The 20,680-nt window shown below is 41.8% G+C and overlaps 1 protein-coding gene across 1 annotated transcript; it reads left to right on the plus strand.

Annotated features, from left to right (window-relative positions):
* Positions 1-1,820: 1,820 nt before the first annotated feature.
* Positions 1,821-20,273, plus strand: LOC129847600 (myosin heavy chain, fast skeletal muscle-like). Its single transcript, XM_055915352.1, has 41 exons — positions 1,821-1,842; positions 2,355-2,400; positions 2,532-2,759; positions 3,130-3,276; positions 3,511-3,667; positions 4,272-4,299; positions 4,564-4,672; positions 4,826-4,918; positions 5,352-5,412; positions 5,697-5,795; positions 6,107-6,210; positions 6,590-6,728; positions 6,986-7,104; positions 7,257-7,406; positions 7,501-7,671; positions 9,268-9,571; positions 9,920-9,984; positions 10,080-10,167; positions 10,290-10,407; positions 10,537-10,660; positions 11,103-11,239; positions 11,713-11,968; positions 12,383-12,625; positions 12,973-13,149; positions 13,246-13,391; positions 13,571-13,661; positions 13,968-14,357; positions 14,479-14,605; positions 14,795-14,913; positions 15,161-15,357; positions 15,495-15,678; positions 15,789-15,954; positions 16,114-16,238; positions 16,400-16,708; positions 16,820-17,023; positions 17,181-17,306; positions 17,436-17,606; positions 19,010-19,114; positions 19,211-19,306; positions 19,704-19,835; positions 20,141-20,273. The coding sequence occupies exons 3-41, from the start codon at positions 2,544-2,546 to the stop codon at positions 20,159-20,161; spliced, it is 5,814 nt and encodes a 1,937-aa protein (XP_055771327.1). The 5' UTR covers positions 1,821-1,842; positions 2,355-2,400; positions 2,532-2,543; the 3' UTR covers positions 20,162-20,273.
* Positions 20,274-20,680: the final 407 nt, after the last annotated feature.

The following is a 20,680-nucleotide window of genomic DNA, read 5'->3' on the forward strand; positions in this document are numbered from 1 at the left end:
TGGAATGACCCCAGCCCTGATTTCGATACAGTGCTCACTGCATTGTGAGAAGACCATGGCTGTAAAGTCAGTTGAGGTCTTTGGGAAAAAATGCACAGTTGTCTAGTTGGGTATGACAGCTGTACATATTCCTCTGACACTGATCTAAGGTCAGTTTTATCCCGGAGGGTAACTTCTGCCCAGAGAAAGTTTGGAGCTAAACATGTCCCTCAAATACAAAAACACAGGTCATATATCACAAGATCTTATCACAAGATCTTAGCACATTAAAATAACTTGACTGTCTGCATGGTGCTAATGTTCCCTCCACCCACAAACATGGCAAGTAAATATCTTGTCTAATAACAGTGGTATCAGTGCCAGAATTAGGCTGCGTTGGCAGATATACCAAACAATAAACCTTGGCTGTAGTGAAGACGAGAGCACAGTCCAAGAAATGAAAAGGCCTTGATGGGGTCGTTCCAGATGGTCACCCTGCTCAACTAGTGGATCCAGCAGATATGGGGCTTCTTGTATTGATGTGCTGGGTGGACACTGAACCTGAACAAACAGGGTGTATTCAGGGAGGTGAAATGTTCTGAACATTGCTGATAGAAATTAGAAGGAAAAAAATAGAAATTGATTAAATAGAGCTGACGTGATTCCCTGTTCTACCTGACAGACAGTCATATCTGTTCTTCACAATACATTTCTATTAAAGATTAATTTCGCTGCACCATATTAGACAAAAATAGCATTGAAACAATGATTTGAATGCAAAGGTTTGAAAGCAGAAGAGATGGGATCGACACTGAAGAATGTGAACCTTGTTCAATTACATGTATTAAAAATTATATAAACTAATTTCTCTACAAGTTGCTAGAGCTGTCTTTTAGAAGGATATAAACACTGTAATGTAATGGATTCATATAAATGTATTGTAAATGTAAAGGAATGACTTTATTGTAACTATTCATTTTATATCAGTTTTATTGAAGCCAGCTCAGCTGCTAAGCGGTTAACTTCAGAGTGTAATTAAAGTTTGAGGCAGTTATATCACTGTCAGCAATATGAGTGGATAAGATTATTGAAATACTGTACTGGAGTTATGTAAGTCATAAGAATCCTACTGGACCGTTTTAGCCAACTGAAATGTGAGACAAATAAAAGCGCCTCCAGAATTCATTAGATCATTCTGTAGATAAATAACACATTAGATTTAACGGTTTTATAAGCTGTTATTGAAAGCCTAAATGTTTCAGTTCTAGCTTTATATTATTCATTTAATATGGTTCCACCAGGGTGATAAATCAAACTGAGCAAAGCACGAGGTAACGGCCAACTCCGTCACAAGCATGAGGCGAGGAGACAGTTCAGATGTGTGTACAAGCTAAATAATAGAAATAATAGGTGAACATATATATAAAGTTGTTGATGAGGATTAATGCCACTAAAATGGAACTAAATAACGTCAGATTAGATTTAATGAAAACTATTTTAGTTGTAGTGGGGAAATATGTACTCAGTCCATTACAGCATATGAGGTTCAGTAGACGTAACATTGGGATGAATCAAACTTTTGATAATGTCATAATTATTAGTAATGACATCTCTCATTTACGTAAAGTTCAGTGAAATTCAATTCAGAGACAAATATGACATTAAAAAGTAATGTCATGGGAGTGTGGTGCTCCTGGAAGTGGGAGGTGCTAGTGAGACACAGACACACAGAGGTCTCTCATCCAATCCATTTCCTTTCCCAGAGTGGTCCATAATTAACTTTTGCTTGGTTAGCACTTCCAACCAGATATAAAGGAGGCTGAGGCCCCAGCATCCATAAGTCAGAAACCGTCTTCCTCTGTGGTAAGACTCTCTCCACCTCATTAGATTTGTACATTTGTCTCATCTTTGCACTCAGCATCTGAGGCAGCAGCTAACTGCACTGTTTGAATTGAGTTCTGCATGTCTCTTGTAAGATTTGACAATATGCAATCAAGTGGCATTGGTTTAATAAGTAAAAAATAAATAAAAATGACATATTTTTTACCTTAAATCTGTGACTTCCATTTACAGTCAACAGTGGTGCTCCTGCACTTGAAAGGGTGTTCTAGAATGTAACTGGGTTTTCAGGGGAATTTATTTGAATTCCTAACAGAATGTGTGGATGTGTAGTAAATGAAAGTTAGTAGTTAGTTAGTAGTTAGTAGTAATTTGTAGTAAAGTGAGTTGCCATTAGGAAAATGAAGGTTATCAGTTGCACCTGTAGTTTATTTGACATGGCTGTAATGATTTAGTTAAATGTTTTCTAGCCCTTTAGGGGATAAATGATAAGGATTTAGACTTGTGGGTTTTCACAACACTCTCATATTTCACAGGGTCCTCCAAGAAGTACACATTCATCTGTAGGAGGGGGAAAAGAAGGTGAGACATGGTTTGAGTCTCCACATAAAAAGTGATGAGATTATTCTGTGAGATACTGCTCACCTAACTCTGTTGACTGGGGAGGAAGCACCACAGAGTCAATAATGTTTCTTGTTTCATCTCTTTCCTAGTTATCCGTCACCATGAGTACGGACGCTGAGATGCAAATCTACGGCAAGGCTGCCATATACCTCCGTAAGTCTGAGAAGGAGAGGATGGAGGCACAAGCCGCACCCTTTGATTCAAAGAACGCCTGCTATGTGGCAGACAAGGTGGAGCTGTACCTTAAGGGTCTGGTCACTGCCAGGGCCGACGGGAAGTGTACTGTAACAGTCACGAATCCTGACGGCACTAAGGAGGTAAGCCTGATCTGAAAAGTTTAAAGTTTGTGCAATTACTCTAATTCTTGAAAAATCATTGAAATGACTCAAACAATGACTATAGGCAATAAGAAATCACTAACAAAAAATATATATAAAGAAGCATTTCATTGTTTTTTGTAGACATTATATAACCTTCAAACACATCAATGTTATTGCTGCTCTTTAAAAATGACATAGAATGTTGACTCGACAAGAATCACCAGTCATGTGTCAGTGGGTGATAACTAAGTAGTGGATTAATGTGGATATACATTTGTTAAATGATTCAACTTGTATTTAATGAGCAAAAAGCATTCAGTCATGTCCACTTTGATTTGCGTGTAATCTACATTTCTGACTGTTTCAGGAAGGAAAAGAGTTCAAAGATGCAGACATCTATGAGATGAACCCCCCTAAATACGACAAGATTGAGGACATGGCCATGATGACCTACCTGAATGAAGCCTCTGTGTTGTATAACCTCAAAGAGCGTTATGCAGCATGGATGATCTATGTAAGAAACCTGCACATACAAACACACACATACATGAACATAATAAATACACACATACATGAACATAATAAATACACACATACAGTACTACACATAAATGAAAGGTAGAAACTAAAAATATCAAAACAGTAGACCCACATCATTTTACCAAAGTACACCCACATTCTCACATAAATCCAGATAAAAGTACATCTGACTTTGTTAATCTCCTAAATTAATTATGCTTTCATCCAGACCTACTCTGGGCTCTTCTGTGCCACGGTGAACCCCTACAAGTGGCTCCCTGTGTACGACGCAGAGGTTGTCAACGCCTACAGAGGGAAGAAGAGAGTGGAGGCTCCACCCCATATCTTCTCCGTCTCTGACAACGCCTTTCAGTTCATGATGATTGGTACGAGCTCTCATGGATGGATGGATGGATGGACAGATGATTGGAGGGATGGATGGAGGGATGGGCAGATGATTGGATGGATGGAGGGACAGATGATTGGATGGATGGAGGGACAGATGATTGGATGGATGGATGGATGGAGGGACAGATGATTGGATGGAGGGACAGATGATTGGAAGGATGGATGGATGGATGGATGGATGGATGGATGGATGGAGGGACAGATGATTGGATGGAGGGACAGATGATTGGAAGGATGGATGGATGGATGGATGGATGGATGGATGGATGGAGGGACAGATGATTGGATGGAGGGACAGATGATTGGAAGGATGGATGGATGGATGGAGGGACAGATGATTGGAAGGATGGATGGATGTCCATAAATGCTTACAGATGGATGGATGGATAGATGGATGTTAAAATATGCTTTAGAGAGGTATCTACTGTTTTCTAGTCTAGGTTAGAACAGTTTGCTGGGAAAATCTGATCTCACTACCCTTGAATGGAAAATGTTCCAAAATGAAATGCATGATGATGCTATGAATTAAATAATGTCCCCATCTGTTTTGAGTATGATAAGCAATGTGTTTTTTGGTTCCAGATAAGGAGAACCAGTCCGTCCTGATTACGTAAGTTGTTTACTAAAATGTCACTTGAGAAAGTGTTTCTATTGTAATAAGTTGGGCCACTTGGTGTGATGAAATACATGACAATATGAATGGATTAGAGCATTAGGCTATGTGTAATAACGTGTCGATGAGAAGGAGTATTTGTTAAAGACTTATGTCAGAACACAGGTTAACAGTGTATTTTTCTATGCTATTTCTTAGTGAAAGCCAATCTGACACTCAAACATGTAACGAAAACCCGTCTTTCTCTGTCATATAAACCAGTGGAGAATCCGGTGCAGGAAAGACTGTCAACACCAAGCGTGTCATCCAGTACTTTGCCACCATTGCAGTGTCTGGTGCCAAGAAGGAAGCAGAACCTGGCAAAATGCAGGTAAGTTGTTCTTATGTTTGCCTTTTTAACACATTTCAGTTTGGTTGGCTGTGTAAACTGTTTTTCCAGTGGTGAATCCTGTTTCAAGCTATTGAGAAAAACAAACTTTACCAGCTTACCAGTATTTGAGCAACTTGTGTTTGTCTCAATCAGGGGTCTCTTGAGGATCAGATCATTGCAGCTAACCCTCTGCTGGAGTCTTACGGTAATGCCAAGACAGTGAGGAACGACAACTCGTCTCGCTTTGTAAGTATGAAGAGCATACTGTGGAAGTGACCTTATATTGGAAAAATGTAATTCAGTAGTTCCCTATTGTTAAACACATTTAAGATGTTTTTTATTGCTGAAAATTTGAAATTCTAACTTGTCGTATTTTCAAGGTTCTAAAGTTTGCAATTTCCTCTTTAAAATGTCAGACTTGTTTTGCTGTAATAGTTTTGTTTCATCAACTCCTACAAAATAAAAACAATGAATCAAATCCATTATTTATAATCCACATTTCCTGTTGCTGCAGGATTTTTCCCCCTGCTGTAGCAAACTGGATTCTACATCAAGATCCTATATCTGTATCAATAGATCCAACATCTGTCTAACAAACTGTAACATTTAAAGAGATCTATCAAAGTATAATGTTAGATTTATTTGTTGACCTATTTCTAACCTCCATGCTCTACTATAGGGTAAATTCATCAGGATTCACTTCCAAGCTGGCAAACTGGCTAAAGCTGACATTGAGACATGTGAGTTGGTTTTGATTGTTTCTCAATGCTTTCCTAAATTCACAGATACATTTGAATGTAATGATATCCAACAAATTATCTCATTCTCTCTCTTTCTCTATCTCATTCACTCTCTCTCTCTCTACTTTCTCTTTGTGTCATTTTCTCTCTCTCTACTATCTGTCATTCTCTCTCTCTCTCATTCACTCTCTCTCTCTCTACTTTCTATGTGTCATTCTCTATCTCTCGTTCTCATTCTCTCTACTCTTTCTCTTTGTGTCATTCTCCCCCTCTCTCTCCCCCAGACCTGCTGGAGAAGTCAAGAGTGTCCTTCCAGCTGCCTGATGAGAGAGGCTACCACATCTTCTTCCAGATGATGACAGGCCACAAACCTGAGCTAGTTGGTACGCCAGTGGAAATTATTCCCACCCCCATCTATGGAATATATAAAAAATATTCATAATCCACACTAATAATACTATTACAATGAGTACATCCAAGGTAACAAGGCATCTAGACATTCAGAAAAATCTATCAAGTAATGCACTGTGATGCACTAGTCCACAAGTCTCAGTCTCCTCTTCTGATGCTATTCATTGTATACTACATGTATTATTGAGTCCATCTATTGAGTAAAGGAGGGAGAGATACTGTAAAGGTAGGACAGCAGAATTCTAAGAGATTTAACTGACAAGCTGTTCTCTGTTGTCAACAGAAATGGCGCTCATCACCACTAACCCCTACGACTTCCCCATGTGCAGCCAGGGACAGATCACTGTGGCCAGCATCAACGACAATGAAGAGCTGGATGCCACAGATGTGAGTCAAACAAAGGGTTAACCAAACTCTACATAGGGAATGGGTAAGGCCACGAAACACACTGAATGCTCTGTGCAATTCCAACTTGGTGGCAGCTGGGAATGTTTATGTATGTTTTTGCCTTGTTAGTTAGGGGTTAGGCGTGTGTCTCAAGGAACTCATTCGTGCGTTCCACAAGAGAGCACCACTAAGTGCCCTGTGGAACTGTGGAACTGTGCTGCCATCTACTAATGTGTTGGCCAAGCGTAATCATGTGGAACAGAGAAGCCAGTCAAATCTATCCATCCCATTTGTTCTGCAGGGAGCAGCACAGACCTGTAGTGTAACTGAGCAAACTACCGTTCAGTTCATCACTGTTGTACTTCCTCTTTAATGTCAGGATGCCATTACCATCCTGGGCTTCACTAATGAAGAGAAGGTTGGCATCTACAAGCTGACAGGAGCTGTATTGCACCATGGAAACTTGAAATTCAAGCAGAAGCAACGTGAGGAGCAGGCTGAGCCAGACGGCACAGAGGGTGAGTCCCACTCATAGATATACAATATGTAGAACATTAGTCCCATTCCCCAACATAGAAATAGAACACCGAAGACAGACAGTGCCACATGAAAGTCAGGCAGGAGATCATTTTTGGAGAACAAATTACAACCTCCACAAATGTGGGTGAATCAAAATCTAACCCACAAAGAAGTTAACCAAACTATTTTGTCAGTGTGACATCAGAAACAAGTGATCTTGTGTCTCTGAGTCTGTTGTTGTTGGTTCTCTCTCCAGTGGCTGATAAAATCGCCTACCTGCTGGGCCTGAACTCAGCTGAGATGTTGAAGGCTCTGTGCTACCCCAGAGTGAAGGTCGGCAACGAGTATGTGACCAAGGGACAGACTGTGCCTCAGGTAAGGCAGCCAAACACAGCATCTACCATTTTCTAAGCACTGGATTTATTTTGGGGAGGAGTGCATTGCTTTTGTTTTTCCCAAGCTTGTTTCACCTTATCACGAGACATGGTCAATATCTCATGTATTAATTTGAGGTATTATCATTGCAGGTTAATAACTCAGTCAGTGCTCTGGCCAAGTCCATCTATGAGAGGATGTTCTTGTGGATGGTCATCCGTATCAATGAGATGTTGGACACCAAGAATCCAAGGCAGTTCTATATCGGTGTGCTCGACATTGCCGGGTTTGAGATCTTTGATGTGAGTATGACACCAGAACAAGACAATTAGTTGTGATTCAGATTGATTACAACCTTGTATGATGAAATGATCCCTTTTAAAATTCCATCAACAGTACAACAGCATGGAGCAGCTGTGCATCAACTTCACCAATGAGAAACTGCAACAGTTTTTCAACCACACCATGTTCGTCCTGGAGCAAGAGGAGTACAAGAAGGAGGGAATCGTCTGGGCCTTCATTGACTTCGGCATGGACTTGGCTGCCTGCATTGAGCTTATTGAGAAGGTAAGCTGTCTGTGAGGATTATAATGGACCGTAACAGCAAAGCTCATATGGAGCGCTGTGTGATATATTATCACTGTGGTACAACGGACAGTAGCGGCGTAGCGTTTAAATTACTAGGGAAGCAAAGCAGTAAAAAAATATATATATTACAACCTATGTGTTGTGATAATTGCGTTGTTTGCTCTATAACCTGTTAGTTTATATGCCTTGCCACCATGATATATAGGCCTAAGCCCGAGACAATAAGAAGACACAGCGGCAGAATAAATTCAACCACACCTTTGTTTCAACACAAAACCGGAGAGCAACATCTGTCTTGTGGAGTCCACAAAGCATAATGCATATCACAAACAGTTACATGACCTACAGCATGGTCAGTCAAGTACATCTTTCTGCCATTTTCGGTCCACTAAACATCTATTGACTTAGAACCACGGAGAGTTACTGCAAGTCGCAAAGAAAACAGGAGCTGTCCCCCTCCACTATTCCAATACCATTTTAACTTCAACAGTTCAACATCATTAAATCACCTCTGCTTAGTCTAATACAGTGACAACTAAAATATTCCAAAAACGAGTTAATTCCCATCAATGTCAGCTAAATATCATGTGGCTGTCCATGGTACTAATTTATGTGAGTAGAAAAAACATGTTGACTCACCCTACTTGTAGAGAATGCCAATGCCCTCCTCCTGTCTTTCATGTTGCTGAAACAGTCTCTGTCATACAGTACACACTTTACAATTTTGTTGTCCTTGGCTACCTGGCTAAAATCATTGCTTGCTATTCTAACTTCCATTCCTGGGCTACGATTAGCCAGCTAGTTAACATTCGCCTTCTACACCTTGCTACATATTGAGCTTCCATACTCTCAGACCAAAAGAACAATGTATTAATTTATGGTTGGATCAGAATTGCTGTTAGAATCATTGGCCAGGACGGCAAATTAAGTAATATTACGAGTACAAATCCATATCTCCATCCATGGCCAATTTAGGAAAGGGCCCATTTTAGCTAGCTAGCTATCCACTGGAGGACAACAACAATGAGATGCAACAATTTAAGTTTTTCTTTCTGTCAATAATGTTTGGACTGATGTGAAGCCAAATTCAAACTGGCATCATTTCAGACATTTTTTGGTGCACCAGGACCATTCACAGATTAGCTCACTCGGTTTAGATCAACTCTGATTCAGTTATTGTATAAAAAAAATATCAACGGAGGCCAAATGCTCGCTGTCTTCTTCCCATATATTCAATGTTACAATATCATATTAGTTTTGACAGACAGCATCAGATAGAAGAGCTACACATACAGAGAAAGAGTGGCGTAGTTTTGCTCGCTCGGATGCCTTACCTGGAGATATATTCAGCCTCTTGCTAAACGAGATGAAAGATATAAAATAATATGTCATTTTTGGTGGGAAGCCTGGCTTCCTTTGGCACCCATTAATATGCGCCTCTGCCTGTTGAGAACTCAATAGGTTTCCTATTATGTGTCCCTAAAGGAATATTATCCTATAATATAATCACCAAATTAATAAATGTGATCCTAAATGGAAATATCACTAATTTGATATACATCTCTTTTTGTAAAGCCATTGGGCATCTTCTCCATCCTTGAAGAGGAGTGCATGTTCCCCAAGTCTTCAGACACCACCTTCAAGGACAAGCTGTACGCCCAGCATCTTGGCAAAACAAAGGCGTTTGAAAAGCCCAAGCCTGCCAAAGGCAAGGCAGAGGCCCACTTCTCCCTGGTGCACTACGCCGGCACTGTGGACTACAACATCACTGGGTGGCTGGAGAAGAACAAGGACCCCCTGAACGACTCAGTTTGTCAGCTGTACCAGAAGTCCCCAGTCAAAATTCTGGCTGCCCTGTATCCTGCTCCCCCACCCGAGGGTAAGACTAGCATCACGTCAAATTATTTAATTAAGCACTACTTATAACTTAGACCGAATGTTCTTTAAAATCGTTGAATGTATAGCAATTTCTCAGGGTGTTTTCACCAGGTTGATTTATTCATACACTTGGTTAATTCAAATCATACAATAGGTGTTATTTTACACAATGACATTGGCAGCATTTGCCTGTGAAGTTAACCAGAGATTCTCTGGTTTATAATTAGTGTGCTTGCTGAAGACAAGACCACTCTAGATTTCTTACATACTCTTATTATTATTCTATTTATTCCACCCGCTCTAGGAAATGTACTTTTTAGTTATCTTTTACTTTTCTAAATTTTAACAGATAAAGCAAAGAAAGGAGGCAAGAAGAAGGGTGGTTCCATGCAGACAGTGTCCTCCCAGTTCAGGGTGAGCTTTTGAAATGTGTATATTCAGTCCTTCAAAAGGTGCAATTATTCTAAATTACAGTCGGTCTGAGAAAATGGTTTGTAACCCTCTTACAGGAGAACTTACATAAGCTGATGACCAACTTGAGGAGCACTCATCCTCACTTTGTGCGCTGCCTGATCCCCAACGAGTCAAAGACTCCAGGTACAGGAAATATTGAGTTAAATATGTCATCTTATCAGTACAGTATCAGTATCAGTGACTTTAACAATCCCAATCTTTAACCTGTTTATGAGTATTAAAAGAGACTTGTTTTGTTTTACCAGGTCTGATGGAGAACTTCCTGGTTATCCACCAGCTCAGGTGTAATGGTGTACTGGAGGGTATCAGGATCTGCAGAAAGGGCTTCCCCAGCAGAATCATCTATGCTGACTTCAAGCAGAGGTACATATGCACAAGCACGCACACACACACGCACTCCAAGGGTTTTCCCAGCATCAGAATAGTCTTACCTTTTACGTAATATAACCAACATATTACAACTTGACATGTTAAAAATGTCTCCTCATTCAGGTACAAAGTACTGAATGCCAGTGTCATCCCTGAGGGCCAGTTCATGGACAACAAGAAGGCTTCTGAGAAGCTGCTTGGTTCCATTGATGTGAATCACGAGGATTACAAGTTTGGACACACCAAGGTCAGTCAAATGCCCCCAGCAAAAGCAGACAACAAAACACAACTTCAATGATAATTTAAACCTGTACCATATAAAACCTCTCCAGTTGATCTATCCATCCTTTTGTTCTTTCTTCTTCATTTAACTAATGGAAAAGGTGGAAAAACATTGTACTGTTTTTCTTCAGTCATTCATCACAAGTATAGAGGAGAAACTAAACTCATTATCATGTGCATTGTGTTAGAGTGGTATGGCTTCAGTTATCTGTATCTGTGTACATTATTAATCTACAACTGTACAATAACTAACAACTTAGAAACAACCTATCACATGGTTTGTTTGTAACCATTGCAAAGTTAATGTTGTTTAAATCTATCTAGTGGTGTTGTTCCCCTCTTTCGATTCAACCCGTTCTATCTGTCAAAATCTGTGGTTCCATTGACCATGTTAACCTGTGTCTCAGGTGTTCTTCAAAGCCGGTCTGCTGGGTGTCCTGGAGGAGATGAGAGATGAGAAGCTGGCCACTCTGGTCGGCATGGTCCAGGCTCTCAGCCGTGGATTCCTCATGAGGAGAGAGTTTAGCAAGATGATGGAGAGGAGGTGAGGAATAGCAGACATCTTGGCAAAGCTTTCTGTCAACCACCTGTATCTAATGCATTATGATTACATACTGTATATGCTGTGAGTTGTTCAGAATGAGAAAGTACATCTTATAATGGTCTACTAAAGCTTTTGGGTTCATTCATTTAGTCCAGAAATGGATGTAGCAACTAAGGATTCTAGCTTTATAGCTGCAGTTTGGGATTTGGCTGTTCAATTGGCATTAAAATGTGTGGTATTTACCCATTCATTCTTGAAGTATATAAATTGCTTATTGAGCTTAGAATGAATGATCTGTCAGTCCTTGCATCTAGACGATGTCTATGAATTTAAGAGGGGTTACATTTCCCTGGCCCCATTCCTCAACTGTAAACAAACAGTGGCAGGTGGTTCTGTTTTGTTATTCATCTAATCCCAGAATGTAGCTTTAAGCATGTCACTCACCATGTCACTCTGTCCTTTCTGTCGACCAGAGAATCAATTTACGCCATCCAGTACAACATCCGCTCATTCATGAATGTGAAAACCTGGCCATGGATGAAGTTGTACTTCAAGATCAAGCCCCTGCTGCAGAGCGCTGAGACTGAGAAGGAGCTGGCCAACATGAAGGAGAACTATGATAAGATGACGACAGACCTGGCCAAGGCTCTGTCCACAAAGAAGCAAATGGAGGAGAAGTTGGTGGCCTTGACGCAGGAGAAGAACGACCTGGCACTCCAAGTCGCATCTGTGAGTGAAAAAACAACAATCATTACAGGCAAATTTACATACACGTGAATACAAATCCATATGAACACACCTGTTTATTGCTCATGTTATATATCTCATGAATTTCTATTGATTTGCTCTGACCTTTGAGTAAAAAGTATATTTTGATACACAAAGCGAGGCCTCTGATTTGTTTACTCCTGAAACCAGGAAGGAACAGAAGCAACAAGCTTCATAAGGGCACATCTACACACACAAATACACACACACAGACATACATACAAACCCACAAACACATATGAACACACTATGAAGCATGTGTTTAACACATTTTTATTGCCAATGTTATATTTTTCATGAATTTCAATTGATTTACTCTGACTTTCAATACACAAAGTGAGGCCACTGATTGTTTTTATCCTGTTCTGAAACCAGGAAGGAGAGAGTCTGAACGATGCTGAGGAAAGGTGCGAGGGGCTCATCAAGAGCAAGATCCAGCAGGAGGCCAAACTCAAAGAGACGACCGAGAGGCTGGAGGATGAGGAGGAGATCAATGCTGAGTTGACTGCCAAGAAGAGGAAGCTGGAGGATGAGTGCTCTGAGCTGAAGAAGGACATTGATGACCTGGAGCTCACCCTGGCCAAAGTGGAGAAGGAGAAGCACGCCACTGAAAACAAGGTCTTGTGTCTTATCATAGACAGTCTAACCAACAACAATCAACTCAAAACATAGCTTAACAGAAATGGAATTCAAGTTGTATTGTGGGTGCAAGAACAATTCTGACAAAATAGTGGAATTTCAGTTGCGGGGTACTCCCCACATTCATTGTATGTTCTGCTCGCCCTCATTTATGACTTCCATTCAGTACACTGGCATGGTGAAAACTGCCATCTAGTGTTGAATATATAGTACAGTAATTGTAGATGCAGTTCTAATCTAAATGAATTGAATGCAATATATAACAAACTATATCTCCCCTTTATGGTGAAGTGACCAAAGACAAATTATGTTGTGGCCATTTCCAGGTTAAAAACCTGACAGAGGAGATGGCGTCTATGGATGAGAGTGTTGCCAAGCTGACCAAGGAGAAGAAAGCCCTCCAAGAGGCCCACCAGCAGACACTGGATGACCTGCAGGCAGAGGAGGACAAAGTCAACACTCTGACCAAGGCCAAGACCAAGCTGGAACAGCAAGTGGACGACGTGAGTGGAGTTTGACATTTTGGTCATGATAGTATGTAAGATGATATTATCTTCAGTTGTTTAGATTTGAACAATATATGTGTTTTTATCTTCTAGCTTGAGGGTTCTCTGGAGCAAGAGAAGAAGCTCCGTATGGACCTTGAGAGATCCAAGAGAAAGCTGGAGGGAGATCTGAAACTGGCCCAGGAGTCCATAATGGACCTGGAGAATGACAAGCAGCAGGCTGATGAGAAAATCAAGAAGTAAACACAAACAAATGACTGCAGTATTACCTGCTATAATGGTTGTTCTTGACTAATTCGTGTAATTATGAATTAGCATTTGCATGTGATTCTTAAAAGCAAAGTGAATGGTATGATCCTCTGCCTTTACACTATCAAAGCAAAACCAACTCTGCAGTCAACGTGTTTGTGTTTCTCAGGAAGGAGTTTGAGACCACCCAGCTCCTCAGCAAGGTTGAGGATGAGCAGTCTCTGGGAGCTCAGCTGCAGAAGAAGATCAAGGAACTCCAGGTACAGTACAGGATATAAGCTCCAGTACAGAAAAGCACAGACTTGAATCATTTCCTGAAAAACATTAATCTGGTAGTCCACATTTTTCCAGGTGGCTTTTGATGGCTGAGTAGGTTGGAAGATGGTGTTTCTTAACATTGTGGTTTTGGCTCCTGCATGGGACACTGTCTACTAAATATATTAGTGTAACTGGCTTCGTATTAAACACATTTATGCAAAATATACATACTAGTATTATTTTGTGAGGTTCAATTGTTTCAACTGTATTGTAGTGTTCATCCCCCCTGCTCCTGCCCCCTGTTCTAGGCCCGTATTGAGGAGCTGGAGGAGGAAATTGAGGCTGAGCGTGCTGCCAGGGCTAAGGTTGAGAAGCAGAGGGCCGATCTCTCCAGGGAACTTGAGGAGATCAGCGAGAGGCTGGAGGAGGCCGGAGGCGCCACTGCTGCTCAGATTGAGATGAACAAGAAGCGTGAGGCTGAGTTCCAGAAGCTGCGTCGTGATCTTGAAGAGTCCACCCTGCAGCATGAGGCCACAGCCGCCGCTCTGCGCAAGAAGCAGGCCGACAGTGTGGCTGAGCTCGGGGAGCAGATCGACAACCTGCAGCGCGTCAAGCAGAAGCTGGAGAAGGAGAAGAGCGAGTACAAGATGGAGATTGATGACCTCTCCAGCAACATGGAGGCCGTCGCCAAGGCTAAGGTGAGTAGTGATGTTTTGATCAAGCAGTGTTGAGGATGGTCAACTACATAACCATTCAAGTGAACTGAAGTTGACAGGAGTCCCATATATAAAGTTATGATGGAACATGTTTCACTAACAGGGCAATCTGGAGAAGATGTGCCGTACTCTTGAGGACCAGCTGAGTGAGCTCAAGACTAAGAATGATGAGAATGTTCGCCAGGTCAACGACATCAGCGGACAGAGAGCCAGACTCCTGACAGAAAATGGTACCATCAACAATGAACAACAAAACAATGCTTTCCTTTAGTAGAAAACAAAACGTGTTGTGGGCTGTATCCACACAGTTTCTACTGTACTATTCATTCACTGCCCAATTGCCCTACAATACCTCAAAATACATTTTCAATCTTAGAGAACAGAGACCCTATTTACAAGATGTCCCTCTGTCCCTGCAGGTGAGTTTGGCCGCCAGCTGGAGGAGAAGGAAGCCCTGGTGTCTCAGCTGACCAGAGGCAAACAGGCCTTCACCCAGCAGGTGGAGGAGCTGAAGAGGGCGATTGAGGAGGAGGTCAAGGTAAGGGACCCAAAATGGGCTCCACGTCCACAGAGTTTAGAGTTATATCTTCATATAGACGGTGACTACGCTACCCTCTGAGACTCCTACTATCTCGCCACATTCAGAGACTACAGTCTCACCATCCTTAGAGACTCCTACTGTCTCACTATCCTCAGAGACTCCTACTGTCTCTCCACCCTCAGAGACTTCGACAATAATTTGTTTGATTATCTCTCTAATCTCTCTTTGTCTTTCTTTCTCACAGGCTAAAAACGCACTGGCACACGGTGTCCAGTCTGCCCGCCATGACTGTGACCTCCTGAGGGAGCAGTTTGAGGAGGAGCAGGAGGCCAAGGCAGAGCTGCAACGCGGCATGTCCAAGGCCAACAGTGAGGTGGCTCAGTGGAGGACTAAGTATGAAACTGATGCCATCCAGCGCACAGAGGAGCTGGAGGAGGCCAAGTGAGTCCCACGCAACAGAAAAACTAAAATATAGGGTATTGATGGTGAGGGTGGTAGGGGGCTCTGAGAAAATGTTACATCACAATGTATTGTAACATTTGTTTCAGCCCCTAAAACCTCCCTCTGTTGTCCAATAGGAAGAAGCTGGCCCAGCGTCTGCAGGATGCCGAGGAGACCATTGAGGCGACCAACTCCAAGTGCGCCTCCCTGGAGAAGACCAAGCAGAGGCTGCAGGGAGAGGTGGAGGACCTCATGATAGATGTTGAGAGAGCCAACGCATTGGCCGCCAACCTCGACAAGAAGCAGAGGAACTTTGACAAGGTGAAAATGAATAAACCTATCATTTTTATCAATTGTATAATTGTTGCATATTTCTAATTTAAAATCTCTTCATCTTTGACTTCTAATGAAAATCCCATGGATTTCCCTAGGTTCTGGCAGAGTGGAAGCAGAAGTATGAGGAGGGCCAGGCTGAGCTGGAAGGAGCTCAGAAGGAGGCTCGCTCTATGAGCACTGAACTCTTCAAGATGAAGAACTCCTACGAGGAGGCTCTGGATCATCTGGAGACTCTGAAGAGAGAGAACAAGAACCTGCAACGTGAGCATTTGACAGCGATTCTATTTGGCTCATGTTTGATTAGCAAGATGATTTGCTGTTAATAAATTAAGTGTTATTATGATTCAAGGTCAACTTCAGTACATTGACATATCCACTTAAAATCCCCCAAGTCTAAACTGCTCCTGTGTGTGTGTGCAGAGGAGATCTCTGACCTGACTGAGCAGATCGGAGAGACTGGCAAGAGCATCCATGAGCTGGAGAAGGCCAAGAAGACCGTGGAGACAGAGAAGTCTGAGATCCAGACCGCTCTGGAGGAGGCTGAGGTACAAACTACAGCTGTTTGATGGGGAAAGCAGTGTTACACTAGCCAACGCCAGCTACAGTCCAATGATCCCTGTATTGGAGTTTATTGTAGTCATATATATTTCATTCCTACATCCAAATGTATTGAACACAATTGGCCTGACTGCTTCTGTTTGTCCAGGGAACACTGGAGCACGAGGAATCCAAGATTCTGCGTGTGCAGCTGGAGCTGAACCAGATCAAGGGTGAGGTGGACAGGAAGATCGCTGAGAAGGACGAGGAGATGGAGCAGATCAAGAGGAACAGCCAGAGGGTGGTTGACTCCATGCAGAGCACCCTGGACTCTGAGGTCAGGAGCAGGAATGATGCCCTGAGGGTGAAGAAGAAGATGGAGGGAGACCTGAACGAGATGGAGATCCAGCTGAGCCACTCCAACAGGCAGGCAGCTGAGGCCCAGAAACAGCTGAGGAACGTCCAGGGACAGCTCAAGGTAAAGGGGCTGGGACAGCAGGCTCAAAAACCTGAACATTGCTAGGGATTTGTTTGTGAATCACCCCTACTTCCACAAGTCCTAATGAACGTATGTCATTGTGAACCCAAGGATGCCCAATTGCACCTTGATGACGCCGTCCGTGTCGCAGAAGACATGAAGGAGCAGGCAGCCATGGTGGAGCGCAGAAACGGTCTGATGGTGGCTGAAATCGAGGAGCTGAGAGTTGCTCTGGAGCAGACAGAGAGAGGCCGCAAAGTGGCTGAGACTGAGCTGGTAGACGCCAGCGAGCGTGTTGGACTGCTGCACTCCCAGGTATGGATCAAAGGCCATTTCTAATGAAACTCAACAAGGCATACAGTTTAAACACACCTGGAATTTGACAGTGCTTGCCTTAGATTTTCATAATTTCAGTCTTGTGACTTGCAAGCTCTTTTGAGAGTCAAACAAATCATCTTGTTTCCTTCTTCAGAACACCAGCCTTCTGAACACCAAGAAGAAGCTGGAGACTGACCTGGTGCAGGTGCAGGGCGAGGTGGACGACATTGTCCAGGAGGCCAGGAATGCAGAGGAGAAGGCCAAGAAGGCAATCACTGACGTGAGTCCTTGAATTACATCATCTTTATTTGTCCCTAAGGGCCAATGGTAGCTGGGCTGGTTAAGAACAACAAAGATCTCAGAGGGAATGTTATGATTGGTGCATAAATGAAACAAACTACCATTCCAGGCGGCCATGATGGCTGAGGAGCTGAAGAAGGAGCAGGACACCAGTTCTCACCTGGAGAGGATGAAGAAGAACCTGGAGGTCACAGTCAAGGACCTGCAGCACCGCCTGGATGAGGCTGAGAATCTGGCCATGAAGGGAGGCAAGAAGCAGCTCCAGAAACTGGAGTCCAGGGTGAGTTACCAGCAGGGGGGATTAAGGTGGATTGAAAGACTGATTGCTGGAAATGTATTTGACCATGTAAAAATACACAGGAGCATTTTGTAATTACTTTTTATCTTAATAACCCATCTAGATCAGGGGTTCCCAAACTGTTTTGTTGCAAGGACCACTTTTGTGATAGCGAATTCATTAGGGACCCCCCTCATAATATCAGAACACAACTCCTACTTTAAAGTGGGATAAAAATAGCATCCACTCGGATTTACTATGACTTCTGCAGTGCATGACTGGACTAATCAAGTCTCAGGCCCTGGGAAATAAAACATTCAAGTCCCCCCTCTTTGCATCAGAGAGAAAATGTTGCAGTTTTAAAGCTTACATTACAGTGCATTTATGATCACAACAAAACCAATTATAACAATTTTACACTTATTTAGTGGAGTTGATGCAGAACCTTTAAATAAACGCAAATGTATTCATCTAGTTGCTTCCTTCAAGCTTAAACTGTTGTCTCAGCAGACTTCTTCTAATCTGCCATTTCATTCATAATAATAATAATAATTCACAATAAATTTCAACACACAATATAATATACATTCTTTCAATTAATGTCATAGTAATAATTTATCTCTCTATTGTTATGTCTCATTCACCGGCCGTTGCTAGGGGAGCTAGCGTTGCTATGCGGGGCTACAAGCTAGCAGGCTAATGGCTGAATTAGCTTGTAGGCTAGCAGACTTTAATTTCATAAAACCTGAAAACACAACATAACATCTTAACAAACATATGTACACACTCCAGAAACATTACCGTCTTAAATATGGTGATTTCAACTCGCTTACTTTCAAAATAAAGATATACAAATGTATTTATGTCGGTGCTTCTCTCTTGCTGTTGGCTCACTTGGCTACCTTCTCTCAACTGCCATGGCGCGAGCCCCATAATAGAAGCAATGTCACAACATTATAACATGCGAGTGGCGGCCTCTAGTCGCTTTACTGGTACTGCACCATACACTGCTAAACGCATGACAACATGGATAGTCATGTTCCTAATACAAGAAGAATTGAGTTGTAAGCCTCCCAGACCCGTTGTTTATCTAAGAGTTAATAACATAATTTGTGGATTAATAATATTGCATTGTACTGTATTGCACCCTCTAAACAGTTTCCAAAGATCCCTGGCTGTTTAATCTGTTCTTGCTATAAATATTCATAAACACATTGAAATGTAAATTTCACTTTGGGAACCACTGACCCAGATAATGAAAAGTTGATGTTATTATTACAGACCCCCTCAATTAAAATAATAAAATGACTTGACTGAGTAGAAGACTATACCTCTGTTATACAAATAGTTGTTACGTCTGATTTCACCACCTCAAACAAATTCCTACGTTTCTTTTTTTCACGAAGGTGCGTGAGCTCGAGACTGAGGTGGAGGCCGAGCAGAGAAGAGGTGTAGACGCAGTCAAGGGAGTCCGCAAGTATGAGCGCAGAGTCAAGGAGCTCACTTACCAGGTAAGAGAAAGTGCATTCTTCACACACTTGACACTAACACAGACAGGTTTATGTATAAAACTATACTGACATTGATTCTTTGCTCTTCTCCCACAGACTGAGGAGGATAAGAAGAACGTTAACAGGCTTCAGGACCTGGTAGATAAGCTGCAGATGAAAGTGAAGGCCTACAAGAGGAATTCCGAGGAAGCGGTGAGTCACAGATTTAGTCAAATACTCCGAAAAAAATAATAAATCCCTACAAAACGTAATTTCCATGTGGTTTAGTTGAAGTGTTGCTACAGCACACCAGTCATCAATGACTCAATTGATATTACAAGTAATTGCTTAAGAAAATATCAACATTTCTGAGTGTTTGCTGCGCTGGAGGCTGGTCTGGTAGCGCTGGAAGCAGCGGTTTTATCCCCCATTCCGCAAACTCACTTCATCTGCTGTATCATCGATCTCCCTGTATACATTGCTATCCTAAAGCTGTCTTTTTTTGTATTTAGATTTTTAAATACCTTTAAAAACAGAATATTAATTTGCTACCTGAAGTTTCAAACTTTAAATGCTGATGTTCTGCTCTCCCTCTCTTTTCCTCACCCAGGAGGAAGCAGCCAATAGCCATATGTCTAAGTTCAGGAAGGTTCAGCATGAGCTGGAGGAGGCTGAGGAGCGTGCTGACATCGCTGAGACTCAGGTCAACAAGCTCAGAGCCAAGACCCGTGACTCTGGAAAGGTACAGAACTGCTGCTAAACCTATACCTGACTCATGTTCAGATATGACCACATCAACACCACCTATGATTCAGTCTTCTCAGAGGTCAATACAGACCTTTTACACTCAACTGTATTGAAGATCTCTAAGAAGAACATTTCAGGAAGGGCTAAACAATCTAATGAGAGTAATTCAGTTAGTACTTCAACATCTAAAATCCAAGCTGAGCACTGAGCACTAAAGACTTGATCCATTATATTCTATCCATATATTGATCATGTTCATTATTATTACTGATACATTATATTATTTATTTCTTCTTACAGGGAAAAGAAGCTGCTGAATAAACAAGACCAAAGTATTGAAGATCAAAGTCTTACCATTTTCCTGTGTTTCATAAAATATGATTTTCATGGTGAAATGTTGAGCGTTGATTAAAAACATGTAGATCTACATACACTTCCTTTGTGACTGTGGACTTATTACTCAGCAAACAGCTTTTTAATACCATAAAATATTGTACTTTAATTAAAGGAGCAATCTGGGATTCCAACAACAACAAAGCAGACACCCCAACAAAGCGGTAACCTTTTTTGGTAAACATCTTAGGGATGAGGATGGAGAAATGTAACCACTATCAAATTCTTAGACTGAACTGTGGATGGAAGGACTGACCATTGTAGTGGACATTTCAGTACTGAGAAAGACTTGGACAATTATTTAAACAATCATCTTCATTCAACATCGATTAATTATTGCAACAATGAAACCGTCGACCGCACACTCTAAGTTGTGTTGCCGAGAGCATAACTGATAATGAAAAAACAGAGATCTTATATAGGCCCTAAATGCTCAGTCATTTCCAC

This window comes from Salvelinus fontinalis, unplaced genomic scaffold, assembly GCF_029448725.1.
Source record: "Salvelinus fontinalis isolate EN_2023a unplaced genomic scaffold, ASM2944872v1 scaffold_0891, whole genome shotgun sequence".
Taxonomy (NCBI): domain Eukaryota; kingdom Metazoa; phylum Chordata; class Actinopteri; order Salmoniformes; family Salmonidae; genus Salvelinus; species Salvelinus fontinalis.